The 23329-nt window shown below is 22.7% G+C and overlaps 2 protein-coding genes across 6 annotated transcripts in view; both read right to left on the bottom strand.

Moving 5' to 3' along the window:
- Positions 1–1554: 1554 nt before the first annotated feature.
- Positions 1555–3213, bottom strand: LOC116185643. Of its 2 annotated transcripts, XM_031510531.1 has the most exons (3): positions 2073–3212; positions 1858–1988; positions 1555–1788 (listed from the first exon to the last, which is right to left on the bottom strand). In XM_031510531.1, the coding sequence occupies exons 1-3, from the start codon at positions 2258–2260 to the stop codon at positions 1700–1702; spliced, it is 408 nt and encodes a 135-aa protein (XP_031366391.1). In that variant the 5' UTR covers positions 2261–3212; the 3' UTR covers positions 1555–1699. The 2 variants fall into 2 exon arrangements, with proteins under 2 accessions (XP_031366391.1, XP_031366390.1); XM_031510530.1 differs by having other exon boundaries at positions 1555–1988; positions 2073–3213.
- Positions 3214–5672: 2459 nt separating this feature from the next.
- The window catches only part of LOC102674442 (amphiphysin), a 67288-nt gene continuing 49631 nt past the window's right edge, over positions 5673–23329 (bottom strand). Inside the window, exons 2-9 of one of the 4 annotated variants that reach the window (XM_006615803.2) lie at positions 16864–16999; positions 8596–8786; positions 8157–8429; positions 7925–8043; positions 7745–7788; positions 7403–7576; positions 6496–6674; positions 5673–6268 (exon numbers count right to left, since the gene is read on the bottom strand). In XM_006615803.2, the coding sequence (XP_006615866.1) occupies positions 6188–6268; positions 6496–6674; positions 7403–7576; positions 7745–7788; positions 7925–8043; positions 8157–8429; positions 8596–8786; positions 16864–16999 (1197 nt within the window). In that variant the 3' untranslated portion in view covers positions 5673–6187. The remainder of the gene's footprint in view (positions 6269–6495; positions 6675–7402; positions 7577–7744; positions 7789–7924; positions 8044–8156; positions 8430–8595; positions 8787–16863; positions 17000–23329) is intronic. The other 3 variants (XM_006615804.2, XM_006615805.2, XM_006615806.2) reach the window with 3 other exon arrangements.

The following is a 23329-nucleotide window of genomic DNA, read 5'->3' as shown; positions in this document are numbered from 1 at the left end:
GCGGTGTTTCGGATATAGGTTATACTCGTTTCTGTACAACCGACCGATTCTGACGGTTTGCAGCGACACGGCCACCGTCGCTGCTCGCTCCAAGTGATCACGCGCGCACTCTCTTATTCTATCTCTTTCTTCTTCTCACTCTCTTTATCATATCATCTTTCTTCTTTTTTTATTGTCGGATCACCCCCGATTACCCTGCCGTTCTGTATTTCTTTCTATCTCATGTATATTTCACCTCTATTCTTACCCTTTCGTTTTTTACGCCGGTTTCTTGCATGTTATGGGTGCGTTTAAAGCAAACGTTGTGTTTTTCCATCGATTCTACTTCGTCATCGAAGAATATATACATATGTACTTTCTTGAAAGACTGTCAAAGTATCTTCGTGTGAATGCACTTTGTACACCAAATGATACGTGTCAATTGCTGATCACTGAAAATATACCATTGAAATTATTGTGGAATCAATCATGAATTTGTCCGATAGCGATAATATTTTTACAAAACATAGTTTATAGAATTTAAAAATTATTATCGATAATTTTATAATTTTATATTATAATTTTATAACATAAGATATATATATAATTTTTATGTATAAATTAATTTTTATAACATATACACACGTACACGCGCGCGCGCACACATACACACACATACATACATAATTGTATGGATACTAAAATTTATACAATAAATGCATTCTAAAAATATAATTATTTTCATTTCATAAATGATTACTCTATTTGTATGTAATGTATATAATATATTCATAATAGATACACATATCTATTATTTAGTTTCATTGTTAATCGTAAAATATAAAATATTTACTTAATTCCAGTTTCATTTTTTATTTATATGTAATTATATATATGAAATAATATATTATTTCACCTCTATATAAATAATAAAATAACAAATTAATATTTATTAAGATATTAAAATTTAAATGTATTACATTTAATTAAGATGTCTTTTCAATAATTATTTTAAGTTTTTATTTAAATAACCTTAAAGAGATTTCTTGACATATCTAACAGTAGATGGCGCTCAAGATATGTTGCATTCAAAATATAAATTTTATAAATTTTTTTCTGTAAACAATTAAATAATATTTTTTAAAATGCTATATTTTATCTAATTTGTATGATTAATATATAACTTTTTATATTTTTTCTTTTTTCTCAATCAATTTTCGAATTTTTTCTTTTTAGATTAATAAATTATTAAAAATATAAATGCTTTAAGTAATGTAATCTACTTACTATGCTATTTATATAATTTAAAAATAAATTAATAAATATTTCAATTTTTTGTATATTTTTTATAATATTATAAAATAGAAACAATTGTCCAATTTGTGTCTATCTAATGATCATATTTGATTAAGATTATAACAAATAACTAAAATATGAATTTCATTTAAAAATTATATAAATTTTTGTACATTAAAAACGAATAATTGTAAATGTAATGAAAACTATAATAAATGAAAATAAATAAAATATAAAATATAATGTTTAAAATATATTTCTACAATTTAGATTTTAGTAGCATGCTTAAACCTATAATCATTTATAATAGGATTAGTATATATGTAAGGTTTCATGAAATGTATTATTTGTGTTTTCTATTTTCTTAAACTAAGGATAAAACAGTTACTATACTATCAAGGCCAATGTTATTTTCTGGTTTATTTCAGCATTGTTCATCATCAGTAACATAATTTATTTTACATTTTTGGCATAATTTAGGTTTGGGTGAATCTTCATCATGGGAAATTGTTACTATTAAATATAAAAATAAATCTATGATAAATACAAATACATTGTATAATTTTATCATATGTCTATTACCTGTATTTGTATCATTTTTATGAAGTTTTTCTCCAATTGATTTAAATAATATTACAATTTTATTATCATCATCTGTATTATTATAATATTTCTTAATCTTTTCAAAACCATCACAAAGAGCCATTAAACGTCTGTAATAATTAAATTATTTATAATTTATAGAATTCTTTTCTAATTTTTTGAAAATAAATCATAAATTCTTATTTATACCATACATGTTTATTACTTTTGGTAATTCCAAGTCTAATATACATCTACTTTGTTGATAATTATTTAAAATATCATCATATTGCTGATGTAATTTCTCTAATTCTGATATAGATAATGTAAAATTAGTAAGAAAATTTTTGAAATTTTTTGTTGCTCTATAAAAATCTTTTTTCTTTATATAATGATTATTCATCAATTCATTAAAATGTTTTGGAAGTGTTATGAATTTCGAACAATGTTCTATCAAATCTTGTAAGATAATTAATTTATTTTCTTTTTGTGCTTCCAACTATTACATATACATATATATTAATATTTAGTAAATTATGTATATTAGATTATATAAATAATCGATTAAAATATATTTAAAAATATATTGTAATTATTTTTATATACAAATTATGATTACAATTTTCAATCTTATATTTTATATGTATGATAATTAAAATCATTATACCTGTTGAAGATGCATTGTTAAATGTAAAGAATCAGATTTGGAATTTACAGAATATGATTGAGGAAGTGTCAATAAATGACTAATATTGAGCACTCTACATGCAGCTAATTGAGATACTTGCAAAGATTGTCCATACTGTGCAAGAGCTTCAAGAGCAGTAATACTTAAATTTAGATGTTGTAGTAAAGCTGCTTGTTTATCTTCTGCTAAAGATTCTTCTATTTGAGTTCCTGTCAAATGTAATTCTAAATTTTCTCTTATTTTTTCAGATTCTTGACATTTCAAACATTTCAGTTTCTATAAGTAATAGATACAAATATGTGTTATAAGCTTTTTTATTCTATCTTATATACATAATATATGTAATAAAATATTGCCTTAACATTTTGTGAGTCATAAGATTTCATTTTTTCGTCATAATGTTTACGACATAAACAGTAATTTGATGAAGTTTTTTTATAAGATACACATTTTTGTGTTGTTGAAAATAATTGTGATGACAATTCTGATGGATACAGAGAAGGTACTATTTCTTCTTCCGATATTGGTGTGCAATAAAAGCAAGAATTATATAAATTGGGATCACTCCATCGTTTATATTTTTCTTGAAATCTTGACATTTTCTAACTTTTTAAAATAAATTTCTATTCTAGTTATATCTTTAATATTAATTTTTGTCATTTAAATATAACAATTTACTTACATAATGAAATTATTTATTAAAGAAATATATTATTATTTTAATACGCTTCGAAAATTGAAATTTTTCATAATTGAAATTTCTTCATTCTTATTATCTTATTATCTTATAGAAAGTAATATTTGATAGATCGATATAAGGAAGGAATTTTCAGGTTGAATATTAAATAGAACACATATTTAAATCATAAACACTTATGTTACAAACCAGTAATTGTTTATTATAATCGTCTTCAATTGAAAAGAACAATTAAAGCGATAAATATATATACGCATTATAGTTTATATTAAGGTTATAAAGATATGACTAATTGTTTCGATAAAATAAACAACAAGACATAAAAATGACAAATGATATAACAATTGATTGTTCCACTGCTACACTAAATTTTAGACCTCAGTATTATTACTTGAGTGAATTAAGAATTTTAATATTAACAGATGTTGTTATGTTATATTAATAAATAAATAAATACAACATAAAGAAGATAAGTAGACACAATTATTATTTTTTAAATATAATTTCTTATTTAATTATTTATTTTTTAAAAGTTAAATCGATTTTATATAAATATATTAAAATGGTATATTAAGTATAATTTTTTTGATATGATTTTTTAATTATAATTTATACTAGATTATATAGAATATTATCAAATTTGTGATATACATTATTTTTATTAAAAATAAGAAGAGAGATATATTTATTACTTATCTTCCTTAAGTTAATTAAATGCATTTGCTTAATTTTCCAATAAATTGAATAATTTATTATATTAAATATATATTGATAAATCTACTGCCAAATAATTAACACTATTTATATTATTGCTAAAATGTGTATAGTTTTAAATATTTTTATAAAGATTTCTGTTTTTAACATTTATAACTTTTTAAAATAATATCAAAATTTTAATTCATTTTTTGACTATTATTTGTATAAATGACATCACATTCTTGATATATAAAATACTGTATCAATTTGGCACGTTCATAATATATATTAAAGATATTTGTTTTTTAATTGTTGCACATTATATATAAGAACGAAATAAAATAATTTAAAATAAACACTTTTCATACTTCACTTTTAAGTTATGTAAGTATTAATTATAGTATAATATAACAAATACATATATCAAACCCAATGAAACAAATTATGTTTAAATTTTATACTGATTATTGAAATAAAATTTTGTTAACAATTATTTATTTATCAATAGTTGAATGGAATGTACTTATATATTTATTCAAATTATATAATAAATTAACTGTAAAAATAGTGAAGCATGATGTGTTGTATCATAAAATTATTGTTATTATTTTTTTGTATATTAAATTTATTATATATATATTTTTGATATGAATTGAAAATTCATGGAACTTTTGCACGAATTACTAGTCTAATTACTAGACTAGTTACGTTTAGTTAAAAACAGAATACATTGATGACTATTGGTTTATTATTATTATTATTAAAATTTTTTTTTATTTTTTCATATATTTTTCTGTTGGTCCACTTCATAGAATATAAATATTAATCCATATATCAAACATATATTAGTCTGTCCACTATCATTATTATAATTACATAATTGTAACATATCAGTATATTTTTTTAACCATGCACTTGCAATATTTCACACTTTAATTAACCTACAATTTCAATTTGTACATGGGGTTAATAGTTAGTGTGACAATGGATCAATCGTTCAACCATAAAACTTTTCATTTATAAACAATCCAACTTTCTTATGTTCTGTATCTTAGATCATTACAATAAAATAAAAGGACACACAACTTAATGGAAGCTGAAATCAATAGTCTCCTTGTACTATTTTATAATCGTCTATTATCGTAATACTAATTTTTACGTAAAATTTGATGTCAAATTTTCTTAATAAATCTATTTAACGAGTATTAATTAACACTACAAATTGTTTATCTTGATTGATATTAATTCTATTCTTGCTATAGTAAAGGCAGTAATAATTTAATTAATCACCACCATCCTATTTTCTACACGTATACTGGAAAAATATCATTGAATTAGTCACTGAATAAATATAATGTATACATATTATTAAAAAATATAAATAAAATTTTAGAAACACAAATCTTCAAATATGTATATATTATTAATTGAATATATAATACTCTTGTCAATAGAATTATATAGAAAATTCTGTTGTTCTCTCTTATTATTTAAATATTTTAACATATTGTATTTAACAAAGTATCAAACTAGGGATGTATTAATTGTATGTTTCATTATACACATATTATCGAAAATTTGTTGTTGAAAATTTGGCATTTGTCATTTATGTTAACATTTTAATTTAAGTTTCATTTTAATTTTTTTTTTTCAATAAACAAAATCTTAATGCAAATAGATAATTAAATTTTTAAGATTTGATGATTCTCTGCCAAAAGAAAACATTATAATATTTTAAACATTACATTAGTTCTTACTAATAATTTCAGTAGCCACAAAGTTATTTCATAAAATATTCTTAAAATGTATAATTCTATGTACAATTTCATAAAATAATATTAATTTAATATATAAGATTTATATTATAGTACTGCATGATGTATTACAATATATTATTTAATTACTTAAATATTTCATTTGATTATTAATGATGTGTATTCGTACATTGGATACAGGGAGAATAATCCCATATTATAAACAATGAATGTTGGCACAGACAGTGGCTGGGTTAAGGCACTTTGGGGTGTTTAATTTTCCACAGTACCTCCAGCATAACTATCTTATCACACCCCTTTCTCCTTCCCATTGCCCCTCATTGTTATTAATATTAATTATTTTTTTTTTTTATATATATATATAATATCTCAGATGACTGTGTGATTCTCACTTTTAATCTTGTAACTATTCTTAAAATAGAATACGCCGTTTTAGTGAGCATTGGAGTGTAATAGACGAATTTAATAAAGCTTTCACAGTGGTTTCGTGAAATTCGCTGGAAACATACCCTTTTCATTCGTACCTTCCTTGATACCCATTAACCAACCTTGTTCCTAGAGTAATAAAATATTTTGTTATATTTATTATTATTTTAATTATAGTATTATTATACTTTATTATATATTTAATAATATTATTATTTCTATTATAAGTATTATATCAAAAATTATGTATATATTATATATTATATATTTATATAATATATCTCAAGATATAAATATATAAAAATATAAAATGACAAAATATAAATTTTAAAATAGATTATTAAAAAAATATAAACCTGTTCTTCTGGATCATCATATTCTACTACACGAATAATATCACCGACATCAAATGACAATTCATCCACATCTTCGCGTCTATATTTGTAAGTAGCCTTCACTCTGTATAAAACCCCAGGTGGCAAGTTGTCAGTCGTTGCCCCTAGAGAGAAATTGGTACCATTTTCATATTCCACCTCTAAAATAATTGAATCCGCCTCATTAGTCATGGACCTGTGATATAGTTCTATTTAAATTCTAACTTTCATTGATCAAATCAACATACAATTATTACAATTTTTGTGTAAAAATTTTTATGCATAACTGAAAGTCAGAATTAAACAAATAATGTTTCATTATTTCAACAAGACCATGCATAAATGGGCAGGCAGCATACTTATATGGACACAATATAAATTTTACATATACATTTTTCACATATTACATATTATGTATTTTGGAAAATTATTTTATTTTATTTATTTTTAATTTTGAATGAATTTTAATTCTTATTTTTAAGATACCAAAACTAATAATTTATATTTACATTCTATTAGATATTTGTGCTTACATGTGCTTATATATGCTTGCTAAAAGTATGAATGCAATAAAGTATATTATACTTACGAAAGAATAGTTGCGCAATAAATTATTATTATATAAATTATAAGTAAATGAAATTCATTCAATAATATATACTATTACTTTCTTATATCATATATTATAAATTTAAATCATAATATTGTTTTTTATCAAACATAAAATTGTCCAAATTTTAGATAATCAGAATCAAAATTAATTTATTAACATATTAAAAAAATATTTTTTATGAAATTATTTTTATACAAAAATTCTTAATATTAATGTTCATCTTTAAAAACGAGCGTCGCGTAATCAATGACATTTACTCCTACGTTAAATACTTACCAACAGGAATATCATACAACTCTTCTACTCGCTTAGAGGCCGTAACTGTGTTTTGCGGAGATGCATCCTGATTATTGAGAGAATTATCATTGCTGTTAGCATTGCTGTTAGCATTGCCATTTAATTGAGTAGTCGGTGATGTGTTTCTTGCTGCTGGAGCAGAATCATCCACGGCTGTAACATGCAATAAAGCTCACTCAAACTAAACATTTAGCCACATAATTATGTCTGCAGGAACGTCTTATGTGGCATTACAACTACATTACACTCATGCACAAAATATTAGTACACAAAAAATTCAAATGCACAAAAGACGCATATAAATAACAGGTATATATTTACCTGGTGAAATGTTATTCTGAGCTGGTTGTGTATTAATTATTAAACTAAAACATAAAATATCTAGTATGATATATCATAATAATATTGAATAATAATTATATGTATATAAATTATTATTTTATTTTTTATATATAAATTAAGTTTTATAAGTTAAACTTTTTATTCAATTATTATACTTACGCAGAATTGGCGTTAGGTGATTTTGGAGACTGAGGTTCTGTATTCTTCTTCAGTGTATATGATCCTCTCTGGCTTTCGTTAGCAAGTTTATCGACGATTGCTTCTAATTCAGAATATACCTAAAATATAGGAGCATAAAATAATATTGAATAAAAATGAATAATTTACAATTTAAAATACAATATATTTACAGAATATATATATATATATATATATATATATATATACATACCTTAGCACTTTCAGTGTGAAATACTTGTTCAGCAGCAAACAATGTTTGCAAATTAGTAACAAGAAAAAGAACACGTGAATCATATAAGGCAGGTAGTTCATCATGAAGTTCGGAATTAAGTTGTTCATATGTACGCTTAGCTTCTTCCAATAATTCTTTTCCTCGAGAAACTTTGAGTTCATCCCGTTTCCTTGGATTACATTGTAGTGATTGGAAATTATGTCTTTGACTGTCATAATCTACCAACTTCCGTCCGCGTTTGTCAATTTTTTTCTGCAATAAATATAATTATTCCCATTTTATAATCCATATTAATTTTGGATTTCAATATTAATTTAAATTAATTTTAATTCTATTAAAATAATATTAATTCTATTAAATACTCTGTAAAGAGCTACACAATTTTTGGGATAATTTAGAATTAGAGTGGAAAGTATACCCTCATTTCTGGAAATTGGCTCTGATATGTGTTGAGAGGCACGAGAACTTGATCCGCAAGTTTGTGAGTGAAATCTTGCCACAACATATCGAGATTTTGAGCTTGCACATATAAAAGGTCATGGCCAGTCCATTGACTTTCGTAGATTTCGTTCAAAGAATCCATGAGAGTTTTAGACGCTGCTTGCACCGCTGTTAACATAATTAATAATTTCATAAATATTATTAAATTACATAATATTTCTACAATAGTTTTAATTTTAATTAGGAATGAATTCTCAATTTTAGATTCAGATTTCGTGAAATTTGAATCTTAAAGTTAAGGTTTTGAAACTTTTCGAAACTTTTAAAGTTCGAAAATCTCGAAATATTTTTTTTTCTTTTTTGCTCTTTTTCTGAGAAATGCTATTTTGTCAAGAATTAAAATTTTAATAAATTTCTGAAAGTTTTTAAACTCAAGTTTATAATTAGTACAACAGAAATGATAATGGGCGAATAAACCGTATTTAACCATAAAATAAAAATGAGTCAACAATTTAAACATAAATTATTATTAATTACATAATATAATAATTTACAGAATATAAATTATTCTATAATTTGCATAATTTCTATAATTTGCACAATTATAGTTCTTTTGGACTTCGATTCATCATAAAAACTACAAATAAACTCTTTGAATTTCAAAAGATCGAGCTTCACTAAAAAAAAAATATTCAAAAAATTAAGTTTTCGGAACAAGATCAAAAATTATACGTTTCAAAACTTGAAATAGAATCGTAGTAACACTAACTCGTCTGTCGAAGTAACTTCAAGGTTACATAGCGCGTAATCGTTAAATTCCTTTTTCATTTAAGACGTCAACGTTGCGTCGGAAATAAGGAATTGTTGAGAAATTGTAATTAAACGTGTAGGCATAACCAAACCACGCAACTGAAAATTTTTTTATATCGATTTTTTATTTTTCTATTCAGGAAACTATTTCTTATTCAGGAAACATGATTTTGTTTCCCTAACAAACGTATGATTAAAGTTAATCGCTTTATTAATCTACTTTCGCTTACAAGTGCATTCACTTATTGAGGTATGACAATTTTACGATATTATTCATGGATTCAAATCATGGAAACCCATGATGAGTATATTAATTTGTTTATGAAAAAAAAATATCCTTTTTGGTATCATTGAATGCTTTGAAATAATTAAAATAAAGTATTCGAAGGATTTTATTTTCATTGGAGTTTTAATTGGAAAAAATATGAATGAATGGATGGATAGATGCTCAAAAATAAAATAATAGATTCATTCAATGGCAACAAATAATGATTGAAAATTTAACAAAAAAATGAATATATAAATATCAGTAAAAAAATAAAGAATTGAGAAAAATTATATGAATTTTTTTAATTTCAAATATTCAATTGTTAATACGAATTCTAATCGATATCGATATATTACAATATGGCAAGTGTATTGATAAAAGTTTCAATGTTTTGATCAATTAATATAATCATCATTTTTTTCGTCATTTATTTAACATAAATTTAATATTTTTTTAATATCATGATTTTTTTTTATTATTGTGATAGTGAATTAAATTTTATTATTTTGTGCAGACACATGGTTTTTTAAAATTGATATCAAATATTAACATTTTCTTTTGTTCAAACTATGATAACCTATGTTGAAATAATTAATTCTGCGAAATATTATCAATAATTGAAAATGTAAATAAAAAAATTAATTCTGATAAATTGCAAATATATGTTTCAATTATGTTTTAATGTAATGTAAATCGTACACTTTACGAAGTAAATTGGAATATTTTAAGGAATCTTGCATATTCATTTTACAAAATTTCAATGCAATTATTTATAAAAAATTCCAATCTTTAAAGCTTTGAAAAATCTGAATTTTGAATAAAAATCGAGTATTCTTTATAGTAAAAAAATTCAATGTCATAACAATGGAACAAGATCGTCAAGAATAATGACGATTATACAAATAATTAAACGAAAGTTATATATTTGAATATTTTAAAAAAATCAAATATTTTTTATAATAAAAAAATAAAATTTGTATAACAATGAGAAAAGATCATACAAATATAAAACTTTTTATCACTAATTAAGCCAACAAAATTTTTCTAGTCATCTAATAAATATTCTCCATGCTTCTTTTTCCAACGTTTTTTTTCAACACAATACATTCTAAATGAATAAAAGATCTTTGCATTTTTCAATTCGTATCGATAATTCCCACCGTGAAATTTTGCTTCGTGATTAGACTTCCGTCAAATTTTTACGATTCTCCTCTAATGCATAACAAGTAAATATGTCTTTAATAATTGTACATAGCTTTGCTTTAGAATTTGCGAGAAATATGATATCTTGAGTTTCAAAATCGGAAAAATCTGAATTCTCGATTTTTAGGAGAAAAAAAAAAAATCAATTCTCTAATGGAATTTCGCGAATTCTTGAACAACACGATTTATCAGAAAAAGCAGAAAGAAGTCGCGAACGTGCGTATCTATCGACAAGTTTTGCGTTGGCCAACCATTGGTACAGCGCATGCGGGTATTTATGTGCGAATGCTGTTATGTGCCGTCTCGACTGATAAAAGGAAAGGTAAAAGGCATCGGCGTAGAAACGGATTTCCGTGAAAACTTACGAACGCGGCACGATTCTTGAAAACTGATCGTTTCCTTATTGCAAATCCTGTCAGTGTAACGAAATCTTTCCTTTCTTTTTTTTTTTTCTTTTTTTTTTTTTATTTTCTTTTCTCTCTTTTCATGAAATTCTTTTCTTTACGACGCTTCAGGCATAATATGTTAATAGTACAGTTTACAAGGAAAATCTATAAATCAATAACACAAGTTCAACAGGATATGTTTATCGCTTATGAATGATGTAGACAAATTTTACGATCATAATGGTTGAGGAGGAATTGAGGACTTTGCCAACAAGGAGCGGATAATCGTTTATAATGATTTTAAAATTAGAAAATTATTGTTTGGATTTATAATTTCTATAATTACTATTTTGATTTAATATTATCAGAAAAGTTTTTAATAGCTGGAAAAATATGTATTTATATAATTTTTTTACAAAAATTTGATATATTATGATTAAGAAAAATATTGTAATTAGTTTTCCTGTAGGTTTTTTCATTTTTTAAATGGAATTTCAATTTTTTAAATGGAACTGTATAATTTTTAATGCGCTAATCGATGTAGTTTATTATTTGCTATAATATAAAAATATTTTAAAATTGTTTAAATCAAAAAATTATTTTATAAGAAGATATTTAAATTGAATATTGTTTATAAAACTTATTGTATGAAAGATAAGGAAAGCATAAATATATCATTTCGCGTTGTTTTTTTTATTTTTCATACGATAAGTTTTATAAACTTCGAAATAAAAATATATTTTTTAAATTAATGATGTTTTAGATAAATAATTACTTAAAAATTTTTTTGAAGGAAATAAATTATTGTTCTATCTCTATTTGTAATTATAATAAAAAACAATAACACTTCGATTTAATTTATGATAATATATAATTTAATAATAAAATGGACAAATTTAATCATAAATTTGTTTAAATTTAAAAATATTATAAATTATGATTTATAATATTATTATAATTATTTTAATATAAAAAGACAGATTATATAATTTTAATCAATTTCAAAAGCTAAAATATTAGTTGGGACTTATTTATTAAGTTATAAGCAATTTAAATTTTCGTTAAATGCAAGAAGCAAGACACATATAATATGACAAGTGTATAGACAATTTTATTCGCATCATACCATCATTATATCTTTTTTCATCTAATCTTAAATCTTAAATTTTTTATAACTAATTATATAAATCTTAAGTGATATTTTTATACATCAACTTTTATGTTTTAGTTTCTAGAATTAATCTAGGTTCTATATATTAAAAAATATGGAAAAAATACGATATTATTATTTTTTTAATATCTAATTATTAATTTTTTTAATTATCTAATAATATTAATTTGGCTTTATCTATCGTGAAGTAATGTAAAATTATAAAAATAAGAAAAATTATTATTCATTGCAAACTACGCCATTGATACAGACGAACAAGAGGTTCAAAGTGCTCGATGCTGTAAGTATGTGCACATCCTGATATGTAAATTTTTTCTGTTCAACTGTGATTTATCTGAATATATTTGCTTCTTTAATGCAAATTGCTTAGGAGCATACATTTGTGCATTTTGAAATGAAACTAGTAAAAAGATCATAAGATCGATGTGTTCATCGATATTTTTACAAATTGCTTAAATTTTATACTGAAATTTCTTAAAGTTATTCGTTTGATATTATTATTTGCTCTGTTTTTATCTCTTCAAATCGAAAGGAAATAAGATATTTTATATTTCTATTCTCTCTCCTATCTCCTGTCTCCGATTTCGTTAATGTTCGTAATTCGTAATAAACGTTTCTCTCGAAACAGCACTATTAAAATGTCAGATATGTTTCCCTCAACGATTGACGTTTCTACGAGTGCCGCGTAGGGCCTGCGCAGAGACGACGGTCGTTATTCAATGTCTACTACGTTATTCATCCAACTGTCATTCATCCACGAAACTTGTTGACGAAATGGAGTAGCGCACTGTCCACAACTTTTTTTCCAACGGTATTGTAAACGGAATTGTAAATTTAATTTCGCCGATATCACCGACCAGAAAACTATGTATCGGACGTGATTTGTCCCATTTATAACTCAAAATGGTCGATAGACTTTGATCTGCAATAGAATTAAAAATTCTTTCTGAAAAATTGTGACGATTTTTGATCGTCGAGTTTGAATATTTATTTATTTCATATATAATTCCATCGTTTTATGATATTAACAGTATTGCACTGATTTTTTTAACAAATGAAAAAGGGAAAAGAGGGGAAAAAATACAGAATGATTATCTCGCTGGAGATTCTGAAAGCGTGGTCGCCATTTTTTTGATTTTAATCTTTCATATCAATTTAATCTTTTTGTTTTTTAGAGAAAAATAATACTGTGATGAAAGAAATTTTGGTCAGTGAATATTTTGCAATGAGTTTAAATATGAAAAAACAAAACAAAAATAAATGAAAGAAGATATATTAGAAGAAGATTATATTTGATTGGCAAAAATATCAGAAGAATAAGCATTATTTTTTGTGAATTCATAATAACAAATATTAATAATCTAATATTTCCATGTATATTTATTTTTTATTTTATGTATGTTGTCATTACAGTTATTAATTATATAACCAAAGTTTTTTTTATTGTTTTGATAAAGAAAAAAGTTTAAATTATTTTCTTTTTTTTTGTGTATTTTTTTTCTTAAGACTAATTTCTATAATATTGATATTATATAGCATTTCAAATATATAAATTTCAAAAACTATAATCATTTTTTAATAATAATTTTTTCAATAAATTTTGCGTTTTACTAAGGACAAGATATGGAAAAGAAAAAGTTACTCAAAATAATGTCTTTAACAATATATTTCAAATTAATTAAAATCGAATAAGAAGTTCAATAAATCTTTTTCAATAAATCTTACTTTCAATATAGATATATTAGTATTATTACGTCGAATAATATCATTCATTTCTTTGATTCTTAATATACCAAGATATAACGATTCAAGTTCTTTGATAAGAGCTCTTTAAAAACTTTTTGACCCAACTTTTTTCCATTCCGTTTTTATTCTTCCTTTTTATTGAAATTTATAGTACTATACATATACTAACTCTGATGACGTATATGCATAAGAAAGTTTAGAAAACCTTGAAATTTCAGATATATCTTCACTTCTGAAGTAATAATACACTACTTGAAAATACTTAAATTTAAATTTAAATTAATTTAATGAAATTTTTTTCTACTTTCTTTTAAAGCTGCGATTTGATCTAATTGCAGGAAACAAATAATATAAACATGTATAACAAACATGTATAACAAATCTCATTATATTTTTAAAAAAAATGATAGAATGATAAATGTTTATAATTATAATCTTATATTAAACTTCTATCATAATTTAAGTTTTTTCTGACTTATTATTAATTTAAAAACTAAAAATCTTTTGAAAGATGTTATTAGACTATGGAATTTTATATAAATATATAAATTTATCCAAATATATAATAATTATATATAGAAAATATATTATATCATTTAAAATAAATATATATTAAATAATAAAACTTATATATATATATTTTTGCAAAATATTAATAATCATATTATTTACATTTATCTATTCTAATTATAATTTGCATTTTAATATATAATAATATATTTCTTTAAAAAAATTCTTTAATTAATTAAATTAAAGATACAATATATTAATATTGTTTGTGGAAACTGAATTTCATTATATAAGAAGTAATGAAATACATATTTTGCATTAGTTAAAATTTTTTAAATTTTTACAGATATTATAATAATTTTTTTATTTAGAATATCATCTTTTATAATATATTTCTTCATTCCTCTTCTATCTAACTATAATGTAACAGAATTGAATATAAGAAAAAAAAAACATATTCATTTATATTATTTATGCAAGATATGCAAGATATATGAAAATATAAAAATATGTTTTCGCATAAATATCGGGGATATTAATGCAAATTTATATTATAATGAATATGATAAAAAATAAAGCATAAATAATAATTTATTTCATTTAAACATAATTAATATTTTTATATATTCCATATAGATTTTTGATCTTTTATGTTTCTTATAAATACATAATTCACAATTTAATGATAAAATTTTATAATAATTTAGATTGTTATTGAAGATATACCAAAAAAGTAATACGATATCATTATCGAATGCGAACTTATTTATATTCGAACGAGAACTGGTTTTTATGTCGATATAGGACTCCAATATTTATACTAATTTGAATAACTTGTAATTAAAAAAAAAAAAAGGCATATATCAATACATATATTAAGATTATCAATATTTTGATAAATATAATATAATAATAATAAATAAAATATTCTTATTTGATCTTGAAAAATATCTTAAAATTTGTTAAATTTGACAATCATAACATACGATATTTTACCAATATTATTTATGAAAAAGAAAAATAATATTCATTTTCACATATGAAATTTACATTTTTTATATGAATAAATTTATAATATCAAGTATTATTATTATACATTTTTTTTATAAATATTAAATATGCATAATAATTTAATGAATTAAATTCAATGAATTTAATAATATACAAAAAATATATAGAAAAATTTAATAAAACAAGATATATGATTAATAAAATGAAAATGTACAATGTACATGCAAATTTTTCATATGCTAGAAATTTAATCTTGTATATACATATTTAGAAAATGTACAAAAATAAAGCACGAATATTCAATGAATATTATGAATAGGTATTTGAGCAAATCGATAAATTGGGACTAAATGCAATTCACGGAAAATCAAGGTTTATTCCTCGTGCCCATCTGTTAAATATTTAACTTATCGTAAACATTCATTTTTATTACTAGATTCAGTATAAGCGATAGTTGCTAATATTGGCAAAATTTCATGCATGTTTGAGATAATAAATAAATTATTTAGAAAAAAAAAAAAAGATTATATTTTTAAATATCAAAGATATACATTACTATAAAAGTATTTGAACGTTATTTTGAATAAAATTTAAAATTTTTTGAATATGATGAAAGAATTTGTCATATATGGAATAATTTTTTTTTACCAAAAGTAAAATTACTTTAAGAAAATAAAATTAACATTTAAATTTTCACTGTACTTTTTGTTTTTTTTATATATAATCTGTATTCTGATGTAAAATAAAGCAAAAATTTTGAATTATAAAATATATAGAATTTAGTATTTTTAACATTCTGTGGTAAAAACAAATTGCAGGCATGTACATACGAAATTTTATTTAAAATTTAATGAAATACTGGAATTTTGGGAGTTGATTTCATTCCTTCAAATAGATTTTTCGTCGACAAAAAATTGCTTCATAACTCATTATGTTTCACAAATTTTCAATGCAATCAAAATTTTTATAAGAAAATTTTCCTATAAAATAATATTCAAATGCTTTTGCACGAGTCATTGTAAATAAAGCAATTTTATTTCATGTTTCTTTCTTGGTACGAGTTTCAATTCATTAAAAAAGATTATATTTATATAAATATATTGGATAATATATCCCAATATGATTTTCAATCGAACTTACCTCGAACACACCTGATGTAATTGTTGAACTCTTTTTGCAACCTATTCGCGGCATTTTGTTGTCTCATGAAATTCTGCAAATGTTCGTCGAATATGTCATCTGCGGTTCTATCCACTTTGCCCAAATTTTGAAGAAACTGTAACGAGAAAGAATAATCTATTGCATTATCAATTGCATTAAAATTATTATATATTTATTTAATATTTTTGGAAGAGAAATAGTACAATTGATATAAAATTACGTAATTAATAACCATAGAGATTTAGAGGTTATAAACTTCAATAATTTAAATAATTTCATACAGCAGAAAACTATTAAATTTTTATTCTAATGATTTCTAATTTTTTATTCTTTTTATTATAAGGAAATAAGAAAATTCGTATTAACATTTGAGAAGTATTTTCACCTTGAAAAATTGAATTAAATGTTAATTCCAACTATTACACGATAATGTACACGTTTAACCTCTTAAATGATTATACTTATATGTTATATACCTTTATGTTACATGACTTATTTTATAATTTGTCATGACCAAAGATCACGTAGCAGATTAATATAATAATGTAAAAATATAATAATAATAATGGATCATTTATATCGTTAACAAATAAATCTTTGGTGATTATATTATTTTATAAAACATTATTTTACACGATAAGACTTATTTTAATGTCTCTCAAATTTTATTTCTAACCATGAGATCTGCCTCGAATAAGAAATTAAATAGATATTAATTAGCATCGATAGATATAATATTTTTTAATACTAAAATTTATTATTTATTTCACAAATGAATTTTGCGAAAATAATTATATATGGTGTAATATTATTTATTCTATGCTGAATTTCAAAAAGTTTATAAAATTGAGATCAATTATAAGAGAAATAAATAATTTATGCGAATTCAATTATAAGGCCTTCTTATTACAAGGCCACATATGTTTCCATAGAGTGGTACCAAGAGGGTGGCAGCATATTGAATGTATACATATATGCGTGTGATCGATCGTATAAATCGATTACTAATTGGTGAACTTATCGAGAAATTTCTCGATTTTCTTCAAGAATTAATGTATTTATATATAGACGAATGATTGAAAGTTGATCATTATGAAAATAATTATAGATAAAATGAAAATAATATACGTTTATATATTTGAATAAAAAATAACGAAAAACAAATATCTTATATAAAATAACGAATATAATTAAATATATATGTTTCTATTTGGATAAAAATTTGATATTAATTTTGTCAAAAGCGCATTTTTAATAATTACGAACAGAAAATTATACAATAAATTTAAGATTAATAATTGTAAAAATCTGAAATCAGTCAATTTGATGGTATATGATTTTGAAATATATTGTACAAATGGAAAAAACAAATATATTCATTTTGAATCGTTTGTATAATAAATCTAATGAATACAATTCAAAAAAGAATATAATTTTTTTTAGAAAAATTCAAAAATTCTTATGAACATATAAATGAATTATGAATTTATTAAACATTAAAAATATTAGTAAAAATAAACGAATAATTAGCAAAAATTTTTAAAGGGATAAGATTTATGTTAGATTTTTAATTCAATATAAAGAAATTTATTGTTGTACAGTATAATAGCAAACATACAATCTAAAACAAGCTCAACACGTGTTACATTAAATCTTGGACACAATGATAATCTCATACTAAGTTAAAATAGATTGTATAACACATATAATAATAAGAAGAATCAAGATCATTGAGGTTTAACCAATTTTTTTTATTATTTTGATATAAAGAATTTTAAGAAGATTTGTCATAGATGATGGACTCAATTTTAATTAGCTCGAGTAAAAAAATTAAGTAGTATCTTGTTGTAAAATGATCTGAGATACAGAGTATTTTCAATGAACTGGCACAAATTTGGCTAGACTAAAATGCCAGACTACAATCCCTATAGTATGTCAGAGCTTATAATATCTCAGAACTATGCCAAAACATATGCATAATAATATATGATGTGAAAAATATTTTTGAGTATATATCTCGAAAACTGTCTAGTGCTTATATAATAAAAAGTTAAAAAAATATTCCAAAAATGAACCTGACTTATCGAAAAGAAAATAAATCATAACGATAATTATATAGAATATCCAATATATCTATTTTTTAAATTTTCATAATAGCGATATATTTATATGTGTCACAATATATTTATTGTTATTAAATACATAAGCGAGAATCGTAGCGAAAATTAATAATAAGACACCCTATATATTTATTTATTTTCACCATACAATTTTATTTATTTCATTTGTACATATAATATATTTATACTCAACAAATATAGGTAATACAAAACGAAGATAAAAGAAAGATAAATCATAAATAAACGTAGATAATTATATTTATTAAAACATCCCATATATATCTAATTATTTTCACGATAATTTAACTTTAATAATCGGTGCATAATATTATTAAGTACAACATAATAGATAATAACAAAAAGAAAGTAAATCTTAATTATATGGAATGCTCTATTTCTTTAATTATTTTCACAATAGTTTAATTTTAGTAATCCGTGCATAACATATTTATTCTTAAATACATAATATAAATATAAATAATATGAAACAAACATAAACAAATTGACAGTTACATAGAACATTCTATATATTTGATTTTCAAAATAGTATTCTATGCATAATTATTATTAAATATCTAATCACGAATGTAAATAATATGTTAAATATAAATAACAATAATATTTTAATTTTATTTATATCATTTGTGCATAAATATTCTTAGCTAAACATTGAAACGTAACATGGAATATCCTAGAGTTATATCTAGTTATTTTCACAATCATATGTGTAATACACTTAGGTACATATCATAGGTTGGTAATTCTAATGTTAATACGCCCTCTAGATTGAGACTGTGCACGGTTACTTTGTCTCCTTACTGTCGCTTCCCATTTTATTCCACGGAATCATTCTCGTGTTCTAACGTGACTTTCAATTCGTTTTAAAATAAGAGCTGCCATTCATCTTTGTTCAGTATTAAACGTAATAGACGCTAAATTACACGAACGTCGCCATTACCTTGTCACTTGTATCCTACACATTGCGCGATCCATTGCCGTTAGCTCCGCGAAGATTTGCATTGAAGAGAATCGTGATAAAGGGGAGCTTTATGAAGGTGCTGCGAATTACTCATGAGCTATCATATATTCATAACTTAAAGGCGGATTTTTATTGAAATTTGATGCATGAAATAAATCGTTCTTAATTACTGATGAACAAATTGAAAATTTGTTACGTTTTTTTTTAAATTTAAAATTACTTTGAATTAAATTTTGTAATAAACAAATAATGTGTATTATGTACAATGACGAGCATATAAAAGAAAATGCTTATTTTTAATTCAAATAATATTATCAATTAGATTAACAATATTATAAATTATTCTATTAGACTTATCATACTTTTTGTGTCAACGTGTTCGTGTAACATTGCAATAATTTCACAGATATCACTTTTCCTCAATTACATATATCCATCAATTATACTGAATCGCTATGAACAAAGATTATATCTTGCACGGAACAAATAAATAAAGCAGATATAAAGAAAATTACTAAAATATTTGATAAGAGAACAATCAGGATTGAAACCAAAGAATTCAATATAACAGAGATTTTATTACTTAAATCTAAAAATTTTTATTCTTTATAACGCTTAATATATAAGATTAATTTTCAGATTACAATTTTTTTTTTTTACAGATAATCAAAATTCACTAATTTCGTCATATGAAAAAAATAGATAATTAAAACGGAGAAGTAATTATCATCCGTATCGATAAATGAAACTGCGTAACGTATCTATTAAATATAATCTTATCCATAATAATTACAGCATAATGATGATGCACTTATGTTTACGTCATTTTGATAACTAACAGTTGGTGTGATATCTGTATCCCACACCATTATCCAGCGACCTCCTCCAATGCTATTTATAAATTCAGCTCGTCAAATAGCGAGCACGATTATTTCCAGTGAATTGGTCTAATATCTTGGCAAAATGAAAATAAAATAAAAAAAAAAATTTTCACGAAAAACGTACGCGCGTGGGCAACGATCGCGATGATTCGATTTTGTTATATACATATTTGAAACGAACAACAACGAATTTGACACAATGTGGTTGTGTGTGTGTTTTTTTTTTTCGTATCGTCGATCAATTACAGTTCTTTTTCTTTTTAACTGTGACTCAACTAAATTTGAAGTTTGATAAATGACTGAACTTTGCTTTGGGACAGTGAAGAATCTTCTATTTGTTCAGAATTGAATTTGAAAAATATTACTAAGTAATATTTGGAATTAGAAAATGTTAAATTTGACGAAAGAAAAAGTATTGATTTTATTTTTAGAATGCGTGGATGTAGATAATGATAATTATCTAATAGATAATTAAATACCTATAATAGAAGATATTTTTATACGTGTAATTGCTATTCAATCGTATAATTTTCGAGATATCTGCAAAAAGTATTTTATATATATATATTTTTTAGTTTGTTTATATGAAATTTGATAAAAGATATTTTCGTTATTAAGTTTCCAAAATATATAAATTATAATATTTTTTCAAATTAAAAAATAAATTTGATATCTTATCCTTAATTTTACTCTAATTATCAAAGTGATTAATAAAAATGTATGAAAAATAATTATAATTAAATTATAATATAACTTAAATGTTAGAGAGTAAGGACTTATTTAATAGAGAATGTAAATTTTAGTTTAGTTAAAAATTATTTTTATTTCCTTACAATTATATTTACAGATGGAACAGATTTATAAAATTACTACAAGATAAAAATATATTATAGTTATAAAAATACTAATTATATATTTAACGAAAAATAAATTGAATAAATGATGACATAATTGATTTAATATACACACATTTCAATTTAAAATAAATTTTCATCGTTAATTTTCACTCTTTTAACTTATTGCCTGAATTTAACTTCTTGAAGAACTATTTGTGTAGTAGATTATGAATAGGGCGGATATATAAGATACACGGATCTTATGTTCGTTGATTGCAGATTATACACGTCAATCAACCTGCTAAAGAAGTAAAATGTTAATATGACTAACAAAAGCGCTAAAGTTTTGTGTGTATAGAATGATTTTTAGACCATTGACTTGATGATTATACGCAATTATAATAATAGATTAATAATGGCATTGATAAACTGAAGTTTTTTTCAAATTTATATCTCAAATTTTTTATTTTTTTGATTTGATTTAATAAAAAAGTTTTCTAATCTTTCTCGAATCTTTGCGAATAGCTAAATTTAATAATTTTTGTAAGATGATTGTACGTAATATAATTAAATATTTACATCAACTCGAAAAATCTTTAATACTTATATTTCTCTACATAAAAAAAATATATTATGACATTTTTTCTAACATTTATTATGGTTAAAGATTTTTTGTTTATTTAAAAATTGGTAAATTGGTACAATTATTAAAATGTTGAAATAAATAAATGGTGAAAATATAATGAAATATTTTAAAAATTTATTTTTAAAAATATTTTAAAAATTAAAAAATAATATTCTAAAGATTAAAACAAAAATATCGCTTATTTGTTAAATTATAATAAATAATGCAATTGAAATCAAATGAAACGAGATAAAGTTAGAGCTATTTCATTCTGTGCTTCATTTTGTGTTTTATTCTATGCCAGAACATAATCTTTTAATTTTTTAGAGATAGTTCTTAGATCCTGTTATTAAAAAATTTTCATAATTGTTTTCATTTTTTATTGGTCTCAATAGTATGATTGATTTAACAACGACTAATGGAATTACCATATAGCGACATTTAATGATATAGATATATTATATACATACATGAACGTTCTTTCAGAAGAATATTAATCGCAATGATTTGACAATTTATTTCAAGCTTTTTAAAATCTAACAAAGAGACAGCTTTTCGACAAGTTATCTAAATTTATGAACTCAAGGTCATTAGATATATAGACCGCCATCTATCCACGAATCGTAATTCTAAATGTATTTTTCGATATTTTTAAAAGTACTTTTCAACATTTTTTCAAATAATTCAATGAATCAATAGATCTAAATAACTAAATTTTCTTACAATTCTTTCTCATGTGTTTATAGTTATTATAAATATTATAATAAAAATAAAATAAAATTAAAATAAAATTCTTGAAAAAATAATATTGTTACAATCATAATACGAGTCAATTTTTAATGGAACGAAATGGAAATAACATTATTTAAGATAGTACAGACGTAGCTTTTGAATTATGGTTTGTCATCGACCGATAAGAAGAGAACACACGTTTCCTTGATTCGAGATCGAGTGGTACTCGAGTTAAAAGACTTGACTATTGTCGGCTCATTATATCTAAGGAT

The sequence above is a fragment of the Apis dorsata genome, unplaced genomic scaffold, assembly GCF_000469605.1.
Source record: "Apis dorsata unplaced genomic scaffold, Apis dorsata 1.3 scaffold_235, whole genome shotgun sequence".
Classification (NCBI taxonomy): Eukaryota; Metazoa; Arthropoda; class Insecta; order Hymenoptera; family Apidae; genus Apis; species Apis dorsata.
This window is presented reverse-complemented; position numbering and strand designations above follow the sequence as displayed.

What these genes read in the sequence shown, in the direction of transcription:
- LOC116185643 (XM_031510530.1), bottom strand. Translation starts at nt 2,260, where the DNA reads ATGAATAATCATTATATAAAGAAAAAAGATTTTTATAGAGCAACAAAA. An exon ending in TTACCAAAAGTAATAAACAT is followed by an intron (nt 1,989 to 2,072) that starts GTATGGTATAAA and finishes TAATTATTACAG; the next exon opens with ACGTTTAATGGCTCTTTGTG.